This window comes from Seriola lalandi, unplaced genomic scaffold (assembly GCF_002814215.2).
Source record: "Seriola lalandi dorsalis isolate HSWRI2012SDOR001 ecotype SW California unplaced genomic scaffold, Sedor1 jcf7180002054470, whole genome shotgun sequence".
NCBI lineage: Eukaryota > Metazoa > Chordata > Actinopteri > Carangiformes > Carangidae > Seriola > Seriola lalandi.
This window is the reverse complement of record NW_019525023.1, coordinates 130273-154803: the sequence shown is the minus strand read 5'-3', so window position 1 is coordinate 154803 and position 24531 is coordinate 130273. Positions and strand designations below refer to the sequence as shown.

General features: G+C 40.3%; 1 protein-coding gene across 1 annotated transcript in view; it reads left to right on the top strand.

The window, feature by feature from the left end:
* Positions 1 to 24531, top strand: part of eys (EGF-like photoreceptor maintenance factor) — a 145484-nt gene that overhangs the window by 99389 nt on the left and 21564 nt on the right. Inside the window, exons 40-42 of the mRNA XM_087175489.1 lie at positions 7469 to 7619; positions 16967 to 17075; positions 21196 to 21419. Coding sequence (XP_087031615.1) covers positions 7469 to 7619; positions 16967 to 17075; positions 21196 to 21419 — 484 coding nt within the window. The remainder of the gene's footprint in view (positions 1 to 7468; positions 7620 to 16966; positions 17076 to 21195; positions 21420 to 24531) is intronic.

Genomic DNA, 24531 nt, shown 5'->3' with positions numbered 1-24531 from the left:
TGATTCACGTCATTTTCATCAGTGACTCCTTGTGCCCTATGGATGGGTGGCAGATTCGTCCTGGAAGAGACCACTCCCATCGGATAGAAGTGTCTCAAAGGTGACGACTCAGAACAACGTTGTATTGATTTGCAGTGACCCTTCCCTCAAGAGGACTCAAACCAAACCAGCAAAATGTCCCTCACAGCATAACAGAGCCACCGGATCCCCTCACTGTAGGGATCAAGCATTCAGGCCTATATCATTCTGTCGGTGTACGCCGCACGTGCAGTCACCCACTTGTGGAGAAGATGGTGAAGGATGACTCACCTAACCATATCGCTTTTTCCCCACGTCTTCCATCTTCCAAACATCATTTATCTTTGTAATAAGGGGTTTATGCACTTAAACCCTACTATAATTTCCTTCACTATGTAATTGTTGACAGACTGTTCTTACTGACACGGTCTGATCACATGCTGCATTGACGTTCTCAGTCATCTTTTGTTTTCACTTACGTACCGCACTAATGCATGAGCATCATGGTCGTCAAATGTGCGCCGTCGACCACAATTTCCAACCCTATTCACTGAGGTCTGTCCCACAGAGCTGAATGCAGATGTCACTTTAGTCACTGTTCCTATTGAAACACTGAGCCAGTTGAGCAGTCTTTGTAACTGAATCTCCTGCCATCCATGGCCCAACAATGAACCCTCCTTCAGAGTCCCTTACATCTTTCCCTCTTGCCATCTTGATACAAAATCAGAACCAACCGGGCCTGCCCAGCATTTTTATACATCCATACAGGATGTTAACTGTGTATTTGTACCATGCAGTGAGCTTTTGTAGCCTTTGTGTGTGCATTTGTTATGTTATTTTATGTTATAAATTCTAAAATGTTCCCAATTCTTAAAAGATACAGTGTGTGTGTGTGTGTGTGTGTGTGTGTGTGTGTGTGTGTGTGTGTGTGTGTGTGTGTGTGTGTGTGTGTGTTTGCACCAATGATTTGTTGATGAATTCAGTGGTTTGAGTGTAATAATTCTTCACATTCAAGAATTATTTGAAACTGTCAAATGATAGGTTTGAGAAGAGAGGAGCAGAATAATTGCAAAGCAAAGCTTTTAGTAAACTACCCTATTCTTGAATTACTGTTTGTTTTGGGATGTTTTTGGGAAAAAACAGCACATTACATGAACAAACAGAATCCAGCTGTAGGGAGCTCAGGTTTGCTTTTCACTCATGACAGAAGGCTCTTCAGTAATTGACTCTACCTGGATACTTTAACTATTGTCAAAAGCTATGCGCTTTACATGAAAGATATTTATAGACTTAATAGAAGAAGCACAGACATCAGTATATATCTGTAATAGAAATGTGTTTTGTATCATTATGTCTTGATTTAATTTGAGTAGGGAAAAGAAAAATCGATTTGAATTAAATTTTGATTAAAAAAAATAAATAGACAAATAAATGAATTCAAAATAATGACTGATCAAGGACAGATGAAAAACATCCGAGTGGAGCTAGCCAGAGGAAGATCTAGTCATCAGATGTGATGCGGCAAGTGAATAAGATGTTGCCTGACGTCAGGCTAGCAAAATCATTTCACCTCCACCCTGTCGCAAGTTGCCTCGTATATCCTCTGCCATCATTTATCTGGCCGTGTTGATCTTAAGTCACTGCTTGTCTAAGCCGTCACGGATTTGCTCCGTGCATTACTTTGGAAAATAATGACCGCTGTGTCAACGTGATGGTGTCTTCACTCCTAAGCAGCTTTCACCACACTCAAGATCGGATGCGAACACGACTGTGAATAATAAAACATTGTCATATTTTAATTTGGATAGTGCAATTAATTTGGTATCCGCCCTGTTCTTTATTCTGAATCATATTTACAATATTTCATTGCTGCAGCATGTGTAAGCCAGAAAGACTGTGAGCCTTGTCATGAAGAGAGATGAATGTTCAGAAAGCATACATAGAGGGCACAGTGCCTTTTATCTAGTAATGCTTCCTGGCTTATAGTGCACCATCTTTTTTTTTTTCTTTTTTTTTTCACATCAGAGGATAGGAACTGAAAAGAAAACTCCAGAGATCAAACAGACAAAGTTAATCAGAAGAGAACCAAAAGACATGCATTGAGATGCAGAGAATATCTTCGCCAGACCTGCTCCTTATTCTCCGCTCCCCTTTTTACACCTCTCCCAAAAGCAAACACGTGAGTCTCCCCCTGGACTTCCGATTGTCAGCTCGAGAAAAGAAATACAAGGAGGTGGGGTGGGAGAGAGGGAGAGATAAAGAGAGAGAGAGACAGAGAGAGAGCATTGAGAGAGAACAGGTGACAGGCACTGACAAAAGGACGAACGCTCTGTTAGGCTTGGTGCAGAGTAACAGGGCCATGGGGACAGCGGGGGGGAGGAGGGGGGGAGGGGGGACAATATCACTACAGAAGAAAGATCGGAAAATAAAAGATGGAGCAACATTGACGTCTATAGTAAATAATATTTGTCAACAAATGAGTTATGGCGCTAAGTGGAAACAACTGGCTGAAAAAGGAGACAAAGGCGCATTGTTGCAGGGGGAAGTTGTGTCTGTGTGGTTTTCGTTGCTGCTGCTGGATTCATTAACTGCAGACAGTCTCCACTGAATCTGTGGTTTGGTAATAATGTAGATGATTATGTGCCAAGCATAATTATGGTTTTACTTGTCATTTATCCACACAAACATGCCTTTCTGTTTTTTTTTTTGGTTTGTTTTTTTTTTGGTTTTGTTTTGTTTTTTTGGTGGTGAAAGGACTGTCTCTATTATTTCAAGGTATTTGAAAAGGTTCAATAAAATATCAGACATTTTTAGTTTAAATAAAAAATTGGGTACAATGATTGACAGGTATAATATACGTACAGTGTATTTACTGTATTTTTGGCCACAGCGGCTTCACATCCTGAGGCTCACACATTTCAGTCTGTCCCACTGTTCAAGGTGACTTTTCCTACTGCAGCTCCTTTTACTACCAGCATCACAAAACAAGTTGGAGAGCGTCACTGCATAATCCTTCTTTTCTGAGAGTAAGCATCAAGTGAAAGTATTAAACATTGCATCTTTGCATGTTTGTTACCTCAAGTAACATTTCAAGTGTTTTTCCTCCCAAGATAAGAAATGTATGCACGGCTAAAAACAGTCCCTGACGGTCATAATATTGTTGCAGTACACAGTGTTTGATGCATGTTTACATTACATTTTCAAGCTGTGCTGAAAAAAGCTCACATCTGTCACAGCAGCAAAGGGTTATTAAAAATCTTTCTTAAAAACATCTCAAACAGAAAATGATGGTGTCAGAAGTCATTGTTACAGACATAGGAAACTGGATATAAAGCCTTGTTTCTTTGAATTAGCAGGGAACCACCATTTCCTCATTTCAAGCCAAGAACTAAAGACTTCTAACTTAAGAAGAGAATGAGAAATTTTCAGTAGCCCCAGTCTCTTCCCATCACAAGTCACAGTATATCCCGCCAAACATATGGTTTTAAAAAAGACAAATTACTACTTGTGACAGACAAAAGATGAGTAAAACAGAACATTGCAACAGGAGACACAGCACAGTAAAAACAAAAAAAAACAACCAAAGTGACATTACAAATCAAAATAGTGAACATGATAACACCAGCATAAAAACACAATAGGTAGGTCTTCAGCTGGGACTTAAAACACCCCAGAGAGTTTGCTGACCTGACTCCCAAGGGGAGACCCACGACAGCAAACGCACAGTCCCCTCGTGTTTTCAGTCTTGAGCGAGGAACAAGCTGAGGCCCAGAGGAGCCTAGCAGAGGTATGAGGCATTATATATCACTCATATACTGTGGAGCAAGATTATTCAAGGCCTTATAGATGAGGAGGGGGATCTCGAATTGAATCCTAAATTTAATCGGAAGCCAGTGTAGGGACATCAGAAGCGGGGTGATGAGAGAGCGATATGAGGTCGTAGTGAGTCATCATTGCCGCAGAGTTTTTGGACTAACTGTAACCAGGGGTGACAGCGTCGCGGCTTAGGCAGGAATAATAAGGTGAATATTGAAATATCAGAAACTTCATTGTGTACCTGACACATGTAGGACGACATGGTATAGGAAAATAAAATGCACGCTCTCCAGCTGCTTTCCTGAGCTCTGCCTCTCTGCCGATGCAGGACATTAAATCTGGCAAGCAAACTGGATTTACACACTCGGTCTACTTTTGTGACGCCTGTAATGTTCACTTTTGTTTTTGTGTTTTGTTTTTATTACAGTATCATAGAGGTGTTAAATTATGAGTTCATTGTCTTGCAATGCATTATATTCAAAGGAGCTTTTAATATTCTATGTAATATATATAATACAGAATGCAGTCCAACACAACACCACCTTTAAATATGACCTTGGTAATAAGCATGCAATTGAATTTACACTTTCCAGCGATGTCAATGTTGTATCAGATGAAGTGTAGTATTGCAAATTCATTCCAGGGGAAGTTAAATCTGCTTTACAAAAGAGCAAAGAACTTTCAAAGTCTACATACAGTATATGCAGATGCTGTATGCTAACAAATCAAATTAAACAGTCATGAAAACAATTCAAATCGACGCATGGGAGATGTTCACTTCCTTGTGGTTGATTTTTTAAATCACTCGAGCATGTTTTAATGCACTGTCAGAGAACTCCAGCAGATGGAAGCATAAAATCTAAAAGCAGCTTCGTCAGCTTCTGTCCCAGATAACCTCGAAGTCCTGATGGCCTTGTGATGACATGCATGTCAGCGATGTACTGTGGAGCAAGGCCGCGCAGGGTTTTGCAGACATACGGTCACATTTTTATAATCAGCTCTAAAATCACCAGGAAGCCAATGCAGAGATCTTAAAGCTGGTGATCAGATGTCCTCTTCCTTGTTTAAACAGCCCATCAGTTTTGAATAAGCCAGAGTCAACCCACTGTCATGTTAGGTAGAGCAAAGGAAATAGTTTATCAAGTGTTTTTTTTTTTTTGCACTTGCATTTACCTGTGACAAGACGCCTCTTCCATTGGATATATTCTCATAATAAAGCTGTTTTGGTAATGTTGCAGGATTTGTGTCCTGCTGCTGAGGCTTTGCACCATTAACACCAATTTGTGAAGCTGTTCAGTTGCAGGAACATGTTGGAAATCCATTTTTATGTCTCCAAGGGACGGGAAAGTGTACAAATAAGTACTGAGAGGAAAACTATCATAACAAACGTTGTGTCTCTGGACGGTGTGGCCCGCTGGCTGGTGACCAAGAATTGATCCCTGGAGAACTTCACATACAAAGTCAACCTTTATAGACATATAAAAGGGAAACTTTGTCACTTTACCTTTGCTGCAGGAAAATAACATTCAAAATACATCTATATATTTTCATCCAATTTTACTTCCACCAAATAACGCTGTGGCCCTACTGCTGCTATTTGTCGGGGGGGGTAAGAGTTTTACCCTTCTGCAGAAAAAGGATGATGAAACGGTGGATTATCTGAGCAAGATACTCCTCCTGTGGTCAATTCGGCAACAGTGGTTGGTAACATGGCACTGTTAAGTGCACCCCTGTCGAGTCTTATGATAGGGAAGCCCTCCAAGTCAGCTTAGAAAATGCATTATCAGAGTGCAGCATATTAAGCTAAGCGTAGCCTCCCTCCGACAAAGAGATGGGGATTTTCTGGATGCCCCTCTTACCCCCAGAGGAATTGTTCAGAGCTTTCATATCAGTTGCCATGCAGCCTTGAAACAACAAGCTCAGCTTTTGCACCGTTTTCCTCTGGTGTCACCCATGCCTGTACTTCACGAGAGATGGCACGCAAAGCCAAGCCTTTCGAATGTTCGACGCGAAACCGTCCTTGCAGCCCCCACACACCTCTGTCCGGGTCCGAGCCCAGTGAGCTACACCGGCCCAGTTTCTGACAGCCCCGGCTGAATTATCATTGCGACGGTGAAATCCAGGGGGTCAACCCTGTTTGTGTTGCTCCTTCTCAGTAGCTCCCTGTGGATTTGTGGTCCCTTCTCTCTCTCCCTCCCCCCTCTCCCTTTCCCTCTAATTCGGTTGAAATGTGCCTTGTTGGAAACGCTGAAACATTTTAGGTCTCTCCAGCGGGCCACCATTCCTGTGCTGTCCTCTCCCCTGCAACCATGTCTTCCCTGACAGTGGCACAAGAGTGGCAGGCTCTCTCTCTCTCTATCTCTGTCTCCCTCAAAGAGCTGCATTCTTGTGCTGTCTGCCCTCTGCTCGTGTTTTCTTAGACAGCAGTGTGGGACTGGTGCGTGCACTCTCACTGCACCTCCCTCATGAAGGCCCTAGTAGCTTCTGTGGGAGGATTAATTCTGCCGCTGTCTCTCGCTCCCCCACTGCAAAGTCTCAGTTGCAAGAGACTCTGTGCTAGCCTGGCATAGACTCCCATTGTGATATAATGTACTGGAGTCTGGGAAGTGGCCCGTGTAATAATGGCGTCCTGTTTCAGAACAGAAACAGTTTCTGGTCTTAATCATGAGGCTGAGGTCATACTCCATGTGGTGAAGGTGGGAATAAAGCCAAGGCTTTGCCACCATTTATCTTGTCTTGTGACTGTCCTGCTAATGTTTTCACACACACAAAAAAATAAAAGATAAAAAATCACGTACCTCCTTGGATGCACAGCAGTGGCTGAGCGTCATGGTTTCACGATTGGACCTGCAACATCACAAAGAGCCCCTGGAGACCTAGAGTGACCCATGCTGGTAGACATATAAGCTGATGAAAACCTCTCCTTTTACTAAGCTACAGGATCTGACTGTTTCCTACAAGGTCGCAGGTTGAAGTATCCAGTGGAAAGTTGCTCTGACCCTCAGTGAGAACTGACAGAGATTCTCTAGACTGTTTCAAAGGTGCTCTTCCAGACCTTTGGATATTGTCTTTATCTGCTCTCCTGTTACTTTTTCACTTGGCTAAGACTGATTGACTTGTTTGCCATTTGGTCCATCCAAGCTGAAAGCTTTAAGAGGGAAGCAGAGTACTGTTGCATGCAGACAGTACCGGTCCTTTAAGCCGTAGACAATTTAGAGTGTATGACATCTGGGGCATTTCAGTGTTATGAATTATTCTGAGAGGGAGGAAACATTTCACTGCTTGTGTCCTTTGTGTTTATTGGCATGTTATGTGGAGCACACAGCAATGTGAACTAGGCGCTTGCTAAACCCGTGTCTAAACAGAGGCATACCCATGGCATTTGTTGGCAGACAGGAACCCTCCCATGGATTGTCATGTGGTTATTGATCACAGCTAGAATGGCCTTGTGGTCAACACACTGACATTTATCAGGTTCTACTGGCTGGGTATTTCTAGCTTCCTCTGAGTCCTCTGAGTATCCTGAGAGTTAAGCCGGGCGTAATGTTATAAATATTGTAGCTGACATAATGTATTGAATGTGGTAATACAGAGAAAGAGACTGTTTACTAACTACACTTTCCTACAAATACAGCTCAGGAGCAGAACTTTGGGGATCGGTTCCTTCACGTGTTCCTTCAAGATGGAGCTCCTGTTGCTAAACTTGGGTGCGGTGGCGGCCATGTTTTGAATGCAGCAGCAGAGCAGAACATCAACAACAACAGATGGATGCCAATCACAATCCGGTAAGATCTCCTTATTTCCTCTGAATTCCCTAATATTCTAATGCCAAATTCATTAACTCCGGCTTACAAATAACAGCTTTTCTAATGTGTATTATGATTTTTTTTTTTAAAAACAAAAAAAAACCAGAGGTAATAGCTTTGGTTTCATGAATGTAGGACATGCAGAAGCACCAAGCTCCAACACAGCATTTGGCACCATAATTAAGCCACCAAAGGGAGATGCTATCAACACTAAAATGGCCAGGTGATCTCTCCACCATGACAATCCACTATCACAAAAGCCCATAAAACTAATTATTGTAAAACATGAAAGTGATGATGTTCAAAGAAAGAACACAAATACATCTGCATCACCAGCTGAATATCAACACAGTAGCAGCAGTAAAATGACAAAATTTCACTTTTCTTCACTTTGTTTTCCAAAATAAAGCGAAACAAAAGGGGATTTAATATAAAAACATAGTCATTAATGAAATAGAAATGTGAAAATTGACTTATTTAAATGCTCCAAGCCCCATGCAGTGAGCAGCGCTCCTTTCTTTTATTATGTTCAATGGGATTTTTACACAAGGTCGCATGTCAGGGTCTCTTTGATAAACCCTGTGACAGCTCCCTGTCCAGTAGCTGTCCACATCAGCGCTGATCAGAGAATTGATTCCACAGTAATACAGAATTGCAATGAAAGCTCACTCCATCAGACAAATCCCAACTTTAATGCCCTGGATGGATCTCTGCGCACCTCAACAACTGTGCAGTGCCTGACATGTGTCAAAATGTCAAAGTCACATAAACAAAGAAAACTGTCCAGCGCAGCGGCAGCCTTGGTTTTTGGCGTGACGAGGAAGCTGTCTCCTTCAGAAAACAGACACTACGATCACATATTCAATTTGTCTGATGAAATGTTCATCATGCTGCAATAAATCGATAAACTTACCTTCTGTTTTCCCCATTACATGGATATAATCTAAATAACAACTATAGCGTGTACTGCACAGCTTGCTGTAGCTTACACACTGTCAGAATGTGACCATGCAAAAAACATACAGAAATATCTGTTAGCATCAATGGCATCTTTTAGATCACATTAGTTCACATAGAGATTTAACATCATTAACCTTTGATGTTCAGTCTGCCGATAAAATTGGCCATTTCAGCAAATGGCTGTAGAGCGTTTTCCTGTAAGTGGCTGAGGCTGTCTAATCTCGACTTAACACAGCAGGCAGCAGAACTTCCACCTCCACAATGGCCCTGTAGTTTTCCTTACCTACTCAGAAATTGTTCTGATCTAGTAAAAGTTGCACTGCACATAGTGAGATAAGTGTTTACTTCAAATAAAAGTTCTTGAATACATGCCTCTGTAGAGCAAACTTTGCTCAACGACCCCAATCATTGTAACCATGACACTGCATGCCCGGGTTATTAAAGTTGAATTTTAAGAGTCAAATGCAAACTTGCACAATTCATTTAAACATGTACATAACTTTAAATTACATTTAGTAGTACAACTATATTCATTTACCATTTTAAATCCTAGTTACCATTAAAAAGCTTTGATTTAACCCTGTTAAAACAATTACAAAATGTATAATAATTGGATGCATTGCACTGAATGTACAGTACGCCATGATACAAAATCCAGCATAACATAATACAACACAGTAAGTAAAAGCATTTCTCTTGAGCCTGCAGAGCAGAGCAGTGACAAAGCTGCGATCAGTTGGTGCTAGCTTAGTTAGATAACAATGTAATAATCAAAAGCAATTACTTCTGCCAACTTTCCATGCTTGTCATTAGATTTAGCAATTTAATTCGTAAGGCTCCTCCCTGGATCAAATTGTTCCTTAAAAGCCACAATTAAACAAACGCAGCTCCTCTTTTGAATTATCAGGGGAAAAAAGTCGACTCCTAAGTATTTAGAAAACGAATCGGTACCAAATGTTGAACCTGATCCACACACATTTGCATTTGCACTAGTTGCTTGTCTCATTCAAATAGGTCTGATCACAATGCTTCCCCATGCGCAGCTGATCTTTAGTCTCTGAAGTGCACACACAAGGCTTACAACTCAGGCACAGTGGGGCAGAGTGAGCCAGTGGGAGAAATGAGAGAGGCGCTGCTGCTGAGCTCTGCTTCTATTTATTCCTGATCGCTTCAGCAATTTCATTCATATGCAAATGAGCGCATGACATCATCTAGTCATGTTTGAGCAGTGAATACCTACTTTCCTTGGATGATAGTTGGCAGCGGTGAATACAGCTGCGGCAACTTGCTGCCGTCAGCATCTATGCATTCGCAGGGTAGTGGTTGTATTTGGCCGTAAATAATCCCAGCTCCATTGACCAAATAGGGAAAATCCAAATTGCTTGAAGTCACTGTAACACACACTCCTCTCCCTCTTTTTTTTTTCTCATCTTTTTTTTCTCTTCCAGCACTCTATCTCATTTTCAACCCACCAATCTTACAGTCATTGTCATTAACAGTCAAGCACTGTTGTATACACACACACACACACACACACACACGCACGTCAGGGAAAGAAAACATTTACCTTTTGCTTTCACACTAATACAATCACCGCTTTGACTGCTCATGTAATACACCTAGCCGGCTGCTATTTTTCCACTGATGCAGCATTGTCGACGCAAAGAGATGTTATGCAGCCTCTTTTCAACTCACACTGCCGTACCGTGAGAAAATATGGCTCTTCACTTTCTTGATGCTTATCCATGCTGGGGCTTTTATGCGCTGTAGTTTTGATAATGACATAATTGCTGCGCCGAGTAGTGATGAGGATGAGAACCAAACAACACATTAAACAATGTGGATGGTTTATTTCATTGACATTAAAAGCCCTCCAGTGGGTGGTCACACAGCTGTTGCTGCTCCTCAAATGTTTTCGCTCCACATTGTTTTCCCCACAGTCTGTACAAAATTTCCTTAATAGATCTCAATAAATTAACATTAAAGCCAGTCAACGAGTTTTTAGTTTCCTTGACCCGCCCATATTTGCAATTCTCTCGACGCCACGGAGGACCGCTGCTCAACAGTCCAACACCATTTCATCTTGCTAATCTTCCCCAACAAAGGAATGAGAAAAACATTGTGAATATTCAGTCAACAATTTAGCAGCCTGTTTTGACAGTAAACATAATTGAATGAATCACGTTCGCCTTTTGTAGAGCGGCTTTTGTAGAGCAACAACTGCACTACAACCATCAGAACAATCCAGACAGGCTTGCCATGCACAGGAAACATACTGTGTAGACCTCTCTTTAAAGACGAGCATAGAGCAGCTTGCATTTGATTTACTTTCACTTTATAAACCGCAGTCTGTGTAGAAACAGCATGTGTGGTTTGAGGAATAATACAGCTTGTTTATATTCAGGCAGACTGTGTAATGGTGTTATGGTACATGAGTGTTTTCTATTGAAAGAATGCATAATAGACAAAATTGACAGTAGATAGGAGGCACACATATTGTAACATTACCATAACACAGAAACTTTAAAGTGTGTTTTCTGCTTCTGCAAATATTTAATTTAATTTTTTTTTTTTTTTTTTTTACAATTGATTCTACAAAGCATTTGTAGCACTCCAGTATAAAGTACACTGTAAAGTTGGCAAGACAAAAGGCCAGTAGTGGAAAGCCTTGCACTGCCGTATAATTTCACAAAGGGGAGTGTGCAGGGGAAAAGCTGTGTCATTTTTCATTTGAATAGGACATGTTTGTTGTTGGCTTGGGTTTTGATGTTGGGAAGTTTCCCTTTGGGGATGTTCAGGGCAATACTGCGACGATTAAAGTTTGAGACCGTCAGACTCCAAATGCACCCCAGGTCATTTCTGAGGCTGTGTACATTATTGGCTGAATCCCGTTGTGCTTAGCATTCAGTGTTGGAGTAATTTTCATTCACACACAGTCAAAGATCAACAAGTATGACACGTAGCATTCTGCAGCATCACATTTCTTCCCTTGTCACAAGTGAACTCAGAGTCCCTGGCAGATACGATTATTCAAATTTATGCCACTTTTGTGGCTGCCCCCCCCCCCCCCAGTCAAATGAATGGGAGTAGTGTCGCAAACCTCAAATATGGTTCTGACTTACTGGGAATATTCTTTTTCATGACAGAAGATTTTGTGTCTAGCTAGAGTTTTGATGTTAGTGTTGATGTTTTTATGGACTGTCACATTATTATCTGTTTGAAATGCACTAAATATTCCGTTTCACCGGGAGCCATGCATGAATATTTGGCCATCACAGCTGCAATTTTCTCACAATTTTCCCCAACTTCTTTGTTGGATGCCGTGAAAATGTCAATGTAACGCTCGATCAAAGAAGGTAAAACACCCAGAATAGCTCGCTTGCATGCTTGTTTGGTGATCGGATAGCGTATTGTTGGATGTCTCTTTGTAATTCTGACTTGATTTTCTTCTAGCTTGACTTATGTCTGATAACGTGATTCAAAAATACTCTCGCTCAAACACACGTTCACCACCACTGTTTACTGTTTGTAAAGGTACTTTGGGCAATTTGTGGTTCATTGTCTTGCTTAAGGACACATGAACATGTAGACAGGGTGAATCAGGGAACAGTCAACCAAATCTATGACTAATGGATGACTGATGAAACTTTATTCCATATTCCACCTTTTATTCCATATAGAGCAAGTTCCAAAAACACTGGGTCCTGCAATCCCTATAATGCATCTCCAATAATGACTTTCGTTCGACCCTTGCTATCTGGTAAACGCCCATGTCTTTCAGCTACCACCAAGTTCATAACACTGGCTTTCTGTTGAAAATTTAAAGTGTGTTGCCCTTCTGAACTCTGTTATTTACTCAGAAGTCTTCATGTGTTTTTGTATGTGACCTTATTATGTTATTACAGTGAGCTTAAATAGAAATTCAGTATTCCAAAAGTATTTCCAGTAAAACCAACACAGATATTCTTTCAGTCCTGCCAATGCCTCGCCGGCTGAATCTGTCTTCTTATACATTTGTAGCCTGTGATTTCACATAGGCTACGAATTTTTGAGTCACCCAGCCTCCCCTCCCTCAAATCTCACCCAAATCTCCTGAAGCAATGTGTTCCTGCTTTAAAAGCTGCTCACAGCACAGGACAACACATCTGAAAAACTGAAACCACTAGTAGTGTGAGCAATGCATTAATAAGTAATATGTTGCTGTCGCTGTTGTTTTTCACACTAATATGATAAAAGTAGAGTTAAGTGATCAGTTATTGAGCTGGTGAACATGCTCGTACAGTTATTTCACGATCCTTATAAAACCTATATTTGAGTCTATTCTCTGACCGTTGAATATTGTTTTGATGTAAAAATACACATGCGGGTGTGAAATGTTGCCTAGCAACAGCTGCTGTAAGAGGAAGAAAACAGACGAGTGCTGTGAGAAGAAAAGAACTTCAAAATAATACCACAATTCAGAATGTCTGAGGAGTTCTTTGAATTAACGTCACAAAAACATCAGAGGCTCAACGTTCTGAATTCAACTTCTGTCCAGGTTCCGCCCGTTCACCTCTATCATCTCGCTCCTCAACGCGCTTGCTAATAAAGAACTAAGACAGTTGTTTATGCCCGTATATCTGCTGAGCATTATGGTACACACACGTATTAAAAAGATACAGGTAACTTAAAAGTAAAATAATCGAGGCTGTAATTAATGTTTATCTAAGCAATGGGCAAAGTAATCCCTGTGCAATTTGGAAAAGTAATTAGTAAACGGTGATTGATTACTTTTTCTGAAACTACGCTAACAGTGGACAGAACCCATCCTGAGCACTTTCCCACTGGGTTTTAATTGCTGGAGGATTAATGGGGAAACAACATTTATTTTGGGGAGGTGCCATGCCACATGTGCAGCAGGGTGAAGAGTGAGCTCTTAATATTGAGCCTTTTGTTTTTAAATCCACATCCTCTTGTCACAATGCCAAATCCGCAGCCACATGTGTTTATCAATCACACTGTATTCAGCGATCTATTGACGAGCACTGCCATAAAAGATTCATTGAAGAAGCAACCAGCAGCCCTGCCTGCTCACTTTGAATTTCTTGCATGAAGCCCCACAATGCCAAGAGGCTTGCTGTGTGCTGTCTAATTGTATTGGTGGAGATATAATGATAGAACACAGGCTCCCCAAATTAATTGAGGCTTGCCAGTCACAGCACAAATTATGCAGCAAATGCTGCAGTGCTTCGTGTGAGAAAGTCACTGCACCAGAGCCAGAGCAGGCATTACTGTCAATGTAGGTGTAGATTATGGTGTGATACAGGGCTTGTTGCACTTAAGGAAAAACCAACAAACAGATCCGTCCTGACATCTTGTGCAGTAGTTGTGCTGTAGTAAGATGTGACATTTCAGAATACTACATCATTCTTAAGCATATGGGGGTTTGTTTTCTCTCTCTGCGCTCATATCTGATGATTAGCCTGCTGTGCTAAAAAGCATATTTAAGTAACAGGTGGCACTCACCTTCCTTTACATGTAATATATGTGACCCATTTACATTCTATTTGCTCAAAGGTATGAAACTCAACTGAGCATATTCTCTATATGCATTACTAATAGACTCTTGAGTCTGAATCACTAAATGAGTCACAAATCATAAACTCACCACTACCATGTTCCACATTATCATTTGCTTTTTGTACAAATCTGAATTATGATTAGAATAATAAGCCATAAAAAAAAGTGACATCTTGCCTATCAGCCACTGAGAACTGTTGCAAGGGCACCAGCGCAGTGCGTGATGTTTTACTGCCATCTGTTGCCAATACTTTCAGATGATTTATGCAATAGAAATATTTTAATGATGATCCTCCCTCATTATTAATTTCCTGCAGGGAACTGTGAAGGAGGCACGTTCAAATAGGATTGTAAAGACAAACACCCACCATCAGGTTTAACAAATACCTTTGTGTAAAGGTGCTGTGCTGAAAATATTTGCCAAGGTCCCTTAACATTGCAGGTAATATTTCAGTGGCGATCCTCGGGAAAGTTGCACTAATGCAGTTGCAGTGAATTAGTCACACACCAGACACAGTCTAAATGAGGATGTTAGAGATGACAAATCACTTATGATTAGAGCATTAGCCAGATGAAGAAATGCATAAATGATGAGTGAGTAAGTAAAAATGATCACAGCCATATTGTGGTTTTTTGTGTGTTTGGAGAAAATGAAATATTCATATGTTTTTGTTTGTTTACCTCAAAGTGGGAATTCGCTATTGTTAGTCCTGTGAGACCCGGCAGTGAGTGGAGCACAGGGAGCCCAGGAAGAAATTGCATTGTGCTTTATCTCTGCGTTAGACAAACCCCAGCTTCTTTTTCCTTCTGATTCACTTATATGTTTGTTTGTGTAATAGAATCCATTGTGGTTCTGTGTTTATATGTCTGTATGTGTGGTAGTGATGATGGTGATATGGGGCTGTGGGGCATATTCCCAGCCATCTAACTCCTAGACCAAGTAAAGTAGACATACAGTAGTCATCTTTATAAATAGTCATCTTTGCCTTAGAGCTAGACCAATGTAAATTAGCCTGGTGGAGCATTCAATGTGCTCACGAGAGTTCATCAAGTAACATCATCCTGTTTGCCTAGTGAGCATGCTCTCTATGTCTCGCAGGGCCAGTCTTTGCAGCATTAGCAGGCCAAATAAAAAGCTACTCTGCTAAGCGCCAAACTATGCCTCAAATGCCTTCGGCAACAGAGTTGTGCTGCGATATTTGTGATGTTTTGTGCCTCGCTAATGTTCGTTTTTGTTACACAAAGACATAGATCTTCACATTTAATCATTTTAGTCTTTTCATTAGGATCCTGTTTATATTCTTGTGTTCTTGTAAATAAACAGTGGGGCGATGTAGTTTTCTGAAATCACTCACTGATCACGTACTGTTATGCTAATGTCGGGAGAATGACCTCTGAAACACGGCGGGCACCCCAAGGATGGAGATGGATGTCTTCTCTGGACATTAGGCTGCATTTGTCGTTCGCAGCCTTAAATGTGCCTTAATTCATCAGCGCGTGTGTGTGCGTGTATACAAAAAGGTTAGCGTGATTTCCATACCTGTAATTAGTCTTACCTGAAGTTTTATGCATGTGATTGCCTCAGGGAGACGTCCTGGAAGGCTGTTTCAAATTAGCAGGAGGCCAATTGGCCTGATTGTTTCCATCTGGCCATTAAAACAGACATTGGAGGGGTTTTATTCCTCAACAACAGAGGCACGACCACAAAGAACAGACTGATGATTTTTTTTTTTATTATTTTGCAGAATCTGATTTGCAGATAAGCAACGTGATTACTTGTGTTACATGTTTACAGGCAAACAATGAATAAACCTATGGGACAAAAGGGCATTATGTAGATTACTCCCTAACAGAGCCATGTTTACGTGTGTGGTGCAGAGCGTACAACCTTTTGCATAATGTTCAGCCCCGTAAAGAAGCCGCTATTGAATATCGCCTGTATAAAGCCGGTGATGAATTGGAGAGAGGGAATCGCTTGACTTTGCCAAAGCTGGAAGATGACACAAGTAGACCAGCTACTTAACATTATGGCTGCAACATTAATGACTACTACAATTGTATATTTCCCCTGAGAGACACAGAGGGTCAAATGATAAAATTGTCTTCCTTCTCATTAGGTTTATAATGTATATCTAGTTTGTGCCCTCGTTTCTATCATTAATTAATCCTGAATGACATAATTAGCACTTAAACCCATCATCATGGTTTTTTTTTTAGGTTGATTTGTTATATTATAATATAATATAATATTATCATCATCATTATTATTGTCATTATTAGCATTATATGAAATAGTAATGCATATAATACACTATAACAGGTTCTGACCGGTTATCTCAGTCTGTGCTTATCTTTATTTTAGTGAATTTACAGACATTATTATGTGCATAACATATCTGCTGAGAAACGCAACAACTTAAAGTATATCACCGCAGCACTGAGCAGAAACCTATTTCTGGTCTGATTATTTAAATCCAGCTGTGGAAGCCATTCCCTATTTCTGTTGTCTCTCTTGGGTTTGAGCTGGAGCTTTGTATTCAAACGCACCATTGCCTCCAGCCGAATCTACCAGTGCATAAAGTTTCTCATAAAAACAGTGTGTAATGTATACGTGGTCATAGATAGGCAGTTTATAGTATAGTCTCAGTGGCCACATTAGCAGCTCCATTACTGTGACTGCTCTGTCTGTCCGTCTCAACATCAGAATAGTTTTCATGCTTTGCTGGATTTATTGTGTTTCAGATATCAGATTGTGGAGAGCACCCTTTCTAACTAACCCCGGCCCCCTCTCTGTTCTCTCTCAACAGATACAATCTGCCTGTTGGCAAACAAGGGGGGTCATGTATGATTGAAATAGCTGCAGATAATGGCACAGCCCAGCGTCTCGAGGAGTACGTGTCACCAGCCGTGTCAGAGGTAAGCTGACCTGCCTGCAGTCAAATCAACCCTTTGTGCAGCCATTATCTCAAATTAGCATTTCTAATCCATAATTATGTCTCTGGTATCTCCTTTCTTTTGCAATACAGTTTACCTTAGATATATTAGAATGTTAATTAAAACAGTAACATAATTCGGCATATATGACCTTACCCTATAAGGTTTAGGTCATATATGGGTATATATCGAGATAATGTATGTTGTGATTCGGCGCTATACAATGAATGTAATGTATCAAATGGAGCTGTGTCGGTGGGGGTTGCATTAAGCACTTATGAGACATGAAATAATAATGAGTGTTATGAAAATAACATGAAAATAATCCAGGGATTCCAGTTTGAGTAATAGCTCCACAGGTTCCAAGGCTTATCCGATTTCAAATCACTGCACAGCATTTAATTGTATTAAGAGGAAAGATTCTTCGGCTCTGGAAAAGTTATAACAGCCGCATCCATTCTTTATCTTTTGTCATGGCGATCTTGCCGGATGACGTCGTGTTACGTTCTGGCAAAAGTTGAGGAAGCGTGAACCTTTTTTCCTTTTTTTTCTTTTTTTTTTTTTTTTGGACGACCCCGCCTTATTTTTCCAGAGCCCTCTGCAGTGGCACCCCACCCCCACCCCCCCTGTTTCAACAGTCAAATGAAGTGGCCTCAGTCAATTGAATGACAGGCTTACAATTTTCTGTCTGAATGCAGCCTAAAGCACAAATATATAGCAGCATTTGGAGTCCAGCAAACTCACTGCATCCAGTGTGCACATTTTGGTACCAACAATAATGTATTTGCCATCAAGTATGCAGGTCTTTGAACTATAGTACCACACAGCAACCACAGCAGTTCAAAAATATGGCTTTCGTTCAATTCAGGAAACTGAAATATCTTATTGAAAAGTGATATTGTTTTGGTGTTGGTACTGATAATCTCTCTAATAGTCAGCAATATTAAATAATATCAAAGGATACTGTAAATAATGTTAATTGGTTGCTCGGTTTATATGAGCGAAAAGCCCTAAACTTAATCAAATGTAGAACTCATGGCAGCAACATCATGAGTAGTTAAACTGCATGTTATCAGAGCCAGCCGAGCCCTTTCTTTTTAACTAACAGCAGTTGCTTTATGAATGAGGAACGGGAGCTCCCATTAAAAACATGTGCACCTGTTACATTATTTGCCAAGATGACACTTTGCAAGCATGTAAGTAGCACTAAGCTAGTTCTCACTTGTTAATCACAGGCTGGGCTTTTCACTCTGGCTCATTAATTTGATTAACAACACCTATATTTGTTATTAAATTAATAATTTTGTTTTCCTCTTTCAAAGACGCAGAGAGAGGCTCAACCTTCCCACAGGCTCAACATGCCTCCCCCTCCCTCAGTGTGATTTATGGTCTTCTAATTTGAGATGCCAAGATGTTTTTTTTTTTTTTTTTTTTTTCTTCTTAATAACACATTCATGACACAAGTATCTTTGCTACGTTTATATTGCACACTGGTTGCCGGTTAACCTTCACCATGGTTATTAAAGACTAATGTATCACCAAGATTTTAAAGATATTGTGAATGAATGGGTTTTGATTTTAAATTGTGCGTGTCAAATTGAACTAAATGAGAGCTGGCAAGCAATAGTTGGGCTTTGAGCTAATTTCATTAAAATTATATGCAGTAAGAAAAGCAGAAAACTTGCATGTTGGAATAGAGGAATAGCCCTAGCTCCTAGCTACTAGACAACAGGCCGGCCCTGCTGTCAAGGGTTACTGAGAGTCTAAAGATAGAGTACAGATTGTAAAGCCCTGTGAGGCAAATTTGTGATGTGAGGCTATATGAATAAAATTAAGTGACTTGACATTGTGAAATCACAGAGGAACTTGACAGGGGTTAAAACCAACATGGCCTGGCTACAGACCTTGGAGAGGTCATGAAGTTAGTGACTGTCAGTCTCTAGTCTAGTCTGTAGACTGAGGCTCATCGGGCAATTCAGCAGACGTCAATGCACTACTACTACTACTCGCAAACATTTCCAAAATAGTTTGGCAGATGTCAATTTAATATAGTAATGCTGAACTGCAAAGTCACTAAAACAAGTCATAGCAAGTATTATTTTGATTTAAATACAAAATAGTTTTAAATTCTGTCTTAAATCTAATCTAATCTTATCTAATAATGTATATGAAGAATGTGTGGACACATAATAATGGAAACATTGACTAATGCTGCCTTCAAATAGAGCTCAGAAATCAGCGTAGGGCACAGGATAACTCAGTGATATGAGTCCACTTACAAAGTCATGAATATTACATCAGTGGGTCTTTCAAATGGACTCTTCTCATACACATGGTAAACACTTTTGAAGGCATCATAAAGTTATTCCATATCAGTCCATCATCATCATGCAGCCTGAGTGGCTCATAGCTGGTTGTATCACAGAAAATATGGCTCAGCTCATTGTAAAAGTATCCAACCACAGCTGCTCATTTCATTTGAATCTTCAGCTTTGTTAAAGATACTTTTAGGCATCCTCACACGTTCTTGTGAACCCTGCCATCCGTGTCTTTTTCTTTATTTTTATTTTTTTTATAGGCTTTCAAATATGCATCAGTTATGTCAAGTTAAGGCTTGCATTGAACCAACATCTCCAATGATGATGCGGTCCAACACCTCACTGTCCCTCCACTGAACACCTCCACTGCAGCTGTCTAACACCTTCCCGCCAGAGTGGTGGAGTCATGACGAATGTTACATCGCAGGGACGCCGAAGTCACATAAATTCTGATGTGGCTGCTAAGATTTCATAACGACTGATGTGAAATTGAAAATGTCAAGATTCAGTGCAATTTGATACGTTCACAGTGGTATTAAGAAGTCGTAGAATATCTGCTCTATTCTTCATGAAGGATTTTTATCCTATATTGTATCCCATAGAGAGGTAGACATCATCAGCGTAACTTTTAAACTACACAAAATTTTACCCAAAGGAAGCAGGCGGGGAGAGACGGATTTGAGCAAGGACTGATCCTTGACCCACATAAGTAAGATTTATAGTTTCTGACATACAGCCTCCCATAACAACAGAGTCTGCCTGACTCACCCATTTAATACATGACATGAGAGGCCTGCATTGTGAAAAGTATTAAGTGTAATAACTGTCTGTGCGTCAACCAGCACTCATATCTCCCATGACCAGATGTGATAAAATAAAAGCATCCATGTCAATAAGCTGAAAACAGGGATAGTGAGTACTGTCAGTATCCACTTGCTAACTGTCAAAATAAAAAAGGTGTTTTTTTGTGTTTGTTTTACTCAAAAAAGACCATAAAAAACAAACCTATTTATGAATTAAACAAAAAATCCCTTTGACTCATGAGAGGTTTATTTTGAAATTCATTGTCACCGTTTTATACAATTTGAAAGATTGAGTAATGAAGCTGTGATAAATTATTTGTCTTTCATAAATTAATCATCATCATGCGTGACGGGTGTATGTAAACCTTCTAAATAGACAGTAGTATTCAATATTCATTTGAACAACCTGGGGTCACTGCTGTGAATGGAATATATATGTAAGTCAGTGCTAACATGAAACCGTTTTTGTGCTCCATTTTCTTTTTTCTTCGGCTCTACTTTGGTAGCAGACACAATTATGCCTCACTTGTTAAATTGACCGTTATGGCAGGATAAGCTGCAAGTTCACAGAATTTATCTACATTAATTCTACCCAATTACCTTGCACATCAAAGAAAGCTTGCAGCATTTTTTTCTTTCGATATTTTACCTCTTTTTCATTGTATCAGCGTGTGTATTATCATATGAGTTCAGAGGGTCTGAAAAACGGAAGCTGATAACTCCAGTTTCTTGTCTAGGTTATGCTAAAACCACATTAATCTGGAGAGTAACATTAGCTGATAGTGTTAATCTTTCTTGTTCATCTTAATATACATTAAGGTTTTGTTAATGTAATAATAATGTTAATATATTCACACACACTGATACTGAGAACGTGTTTTTAGCTGTTAAATTCATACTTGAAAGGGAACATATTTGTGTGATTTACTAAATGATCATTGATCTTTTTTTTTTTCTTTTTTTTTTCTTTTTTTTTTGCAGGGAACCTTTGGTCCCATATTTCTTGGGGATATGTCGTCCCACTGGGAGATGCATGATGGGAGTGCAAAGGGAGCAAGGAGATTCATTGGCTGTATCAGGGAACTTCAGGTCAACTCAAAGGAGATTTACCTGGTGGGAGAGGCAGTGAGAGGGAGAAACATCAAGAACTGTGACCCGCCCGTCTGCCAACACCTTCCCTGTCGTAATGGAGGGACTTGTGTCAGGTACTAAGTCACCTTTTACACTGATTAAACATTACTTAACTCCCTTTGAACTTGAAAGTCACTAGGAATATAAAATAGTGTCTCAAATATATTTTCATCCTGTGATAGTACAACATAGCACACACAAAAAATGACCCTTGAAATGAGGTGCACTGCAGCTGAGTAGAGTTCTGGATGTGCATGTGTCAAACAAAAGAAAAGGAGTGTTTACTGGATAAGCTTAAGCTATAAACAACAAAGGTCATGAGAAAAATGGAGTATGAATGACAGAGTCATTACATCTCCAGCTGCTGTTTCCTTATGCCCACGTCACTCAGTATGAAGCAGAGCCAGACAGAATCCGTCGTAGAAATATATATTCCAGTTTAAATTGTTTTCTCAATCTGTGATAACATGAATGGGGATGTGGCTGTGCAATGGGAAGCTTTGAACACACACTAACCCAGTCAGCCAGCTAGTGAAATGACAGTTTTGGCAACAGCTCCTCTTCCTAGCACCAACCCACTGTATAACTGTTCAGCTGTCAACTTTATCTTATCTGCATTGGACTAATTTTAATGTAGGTGTTCTGCAGGCTAACTGTGCACTGTGAAATACTGAGCTGTGACTCGGTATCAGAAGAAAATCAATATAAATGTATTATTAATCGAAAAAAATGGAATTTCTAGAATTTTGAAATCCCTCTTTGCCTTCCAGGCACGAAATGCATTATGCATAATTCAAGTGTTTGTGGTGAAGTTTGGAAGATGCAAGTCAGTAACAGTTGCATGCCAAATCTTTTTTTTTTTTTTTTTTTATAAATAAGCAAGCTGTTACAAAAGCTGCAGCTTTGCAAGTCGATAAATTTTTCAGTGTTGTTGAAAGTCTGTCTTCTCCAAGAGTTTGTAACACTGCACCAATTAAATGCACAACACACAATAAACGTTGCAATAACAGAGGCTCAGGCAAAAAAAGGGAAAGTGCCGGCTTCATTGTGATGGCGCCTGCTCTCCCTCAGTCCCACAATACATCTGTGAGGGGTCAGCAACAATAAGAAAGGTCAGTTAGTTGTCGACCATCCGCTGCTTTTGTTCAGCTTCCTGCTCGGCTAAAAAATTTCCACTCCACCTCCCGCTGAAGACTATGACATTTGATACAGATAACTTGGTGTGAAGCTGCATTGACACATATGTGTTTACACCAGAGGAACTACGTCTAAATTTTAATGCCGCTATAATAAATATAATTAGATTAACAATGAATGGCAAGACTGATTGTATTTCAATGGGTCGCTCATAGTGAGGAACCCACAGATGATGACTTTCCACCTCAGCTCTACATAGCATTTCAGTGTCTGCCCACAGCTCTGCTGTTTTGGTTCACTCTCACCTCATCACACTCATTGTTTTCAGTGAAAACACATTATGCACTACCTGCCCAGCAACACAGAGACAACATTAGCAACTAGCTGGTGAGCATATCGGTGCATTGAGAAACTGAGAGACAAATTTTTACCTCAGGAGCTGGTGGAGACAAAAACAGAGCTAAAAGAGGAGTGAATATGAGTGAATATGACTCAAGATAAAAGTCAGTGTTGCTACATTTCTGCTGGATGTGTAAGGTTCACCACATCAGCTGGAAAAAAAGGTGATAATTTGTCAGTGTTGTGTTTACATCTCATTTCTGCTGCTCCAATGTGGCCAAATAAACCCATTGTTGCAGATTAAAATAATTGTAGACTTCATGATGACATGTTCTAACTGTGTTAAATTGTTGTTCATATCACGTTGAAGTTAAATTATTGTGTCATTTACTTATAGAAAAAAACAGATTGACAGAGGACTACACCTCATAATGAAGATTTGTCATCTTTAATTACATTGATTTAACACATAACATTATTGACAAATTCACTGAAGGAGTGAGATAGTCATGGCCTGGTTCTTCCCACTTCTTCCTGTAAATGTACAGTAATTTGATTGCTCAGTAAAGGTAATCCCTGAGCCGACATTAGTCCCTTGTGCTGTGCCAAATATATGAAGCTCCTTTCTTCCTTCATCTTTATCTCGTCCAGCTCATCAGACTGCCATCACATCCCACTTACCAGCCATGTTGGCTTTCTTTTTTAAGTATGCATTAACTACATGTGATACTCTTTCACCTTAAGTAATCCAGAAAGTAGCTGCCCTCGACGTCCCCTTCATTGTGTTATGACACTATCAATTAACAGTTGCATTTATTAGACAGGAAATGAAAAAGGGCATGGCGAATATTGGAATATGAATGGCTCTAAGAATACCAATTAAGAAGCTGTGGCATTGTGGTCACATTGGCTTGTCATGTGTGAAAGAGTGAGCCTTGCAATTATCTGTGTGATGAACACACGTTAATGCAGTATCCTCTTGAACCACACAGCATGGAGGGGTCGCCGGGAGTTCACAGAGCTCTCTTCATTCTGTTAGTTGCCCTGAATTGCACTGCCACAATATAATAGGATGAATAAGGACTTTGATTGTGGGTTCAGTTGGGGTGATTTCGGCAACGTCCCCTTTTTCATGCGGTTTTCTGTTCACTTAGGCATGTAGGAATATCAATATTAAACCTGAGAGGATAATGGGTTGTGGTTGCCGGGTGATACATACATATTAGGTATTTAAGTGACATCAATGTGAAAAGTCGGGCAATCAGCACCCAAAGGACCATGGCCTTTTTTTATTCTTTGGTGCCAGCTCTGTGATGCCTGATATCTGTGTCATTTATAAACCTCAGCCGCGGCTCGCACAGACCATGTCATTAGACCGACTGTAAAAACAGCAGATCGAAATGTTAAAGTGGAAATTGTGTCCAAGAGGCACACTCCATGCTGTAAGTGCTTTGCAGTTGCTCTGTAACAAACAAGAGAAAAAAAAGAAAAGAATATTTCATGTGAACACCTGTGTCTGTCAGATAGTTACAAAATGCAGCATGTCATCATCTCCTGATTAGACAATTAGATAAATATACTGCACTCTCCCATCCGATGCAATCCACAGATGTACTTGTGACCAGTTGCGGGGCTGGCGGGGGGGGGGCAGTGTGAAGACACTTGCACCTGGATCCCCCTGTCCCCTGACTACAGATGTGCTGCCGGGGT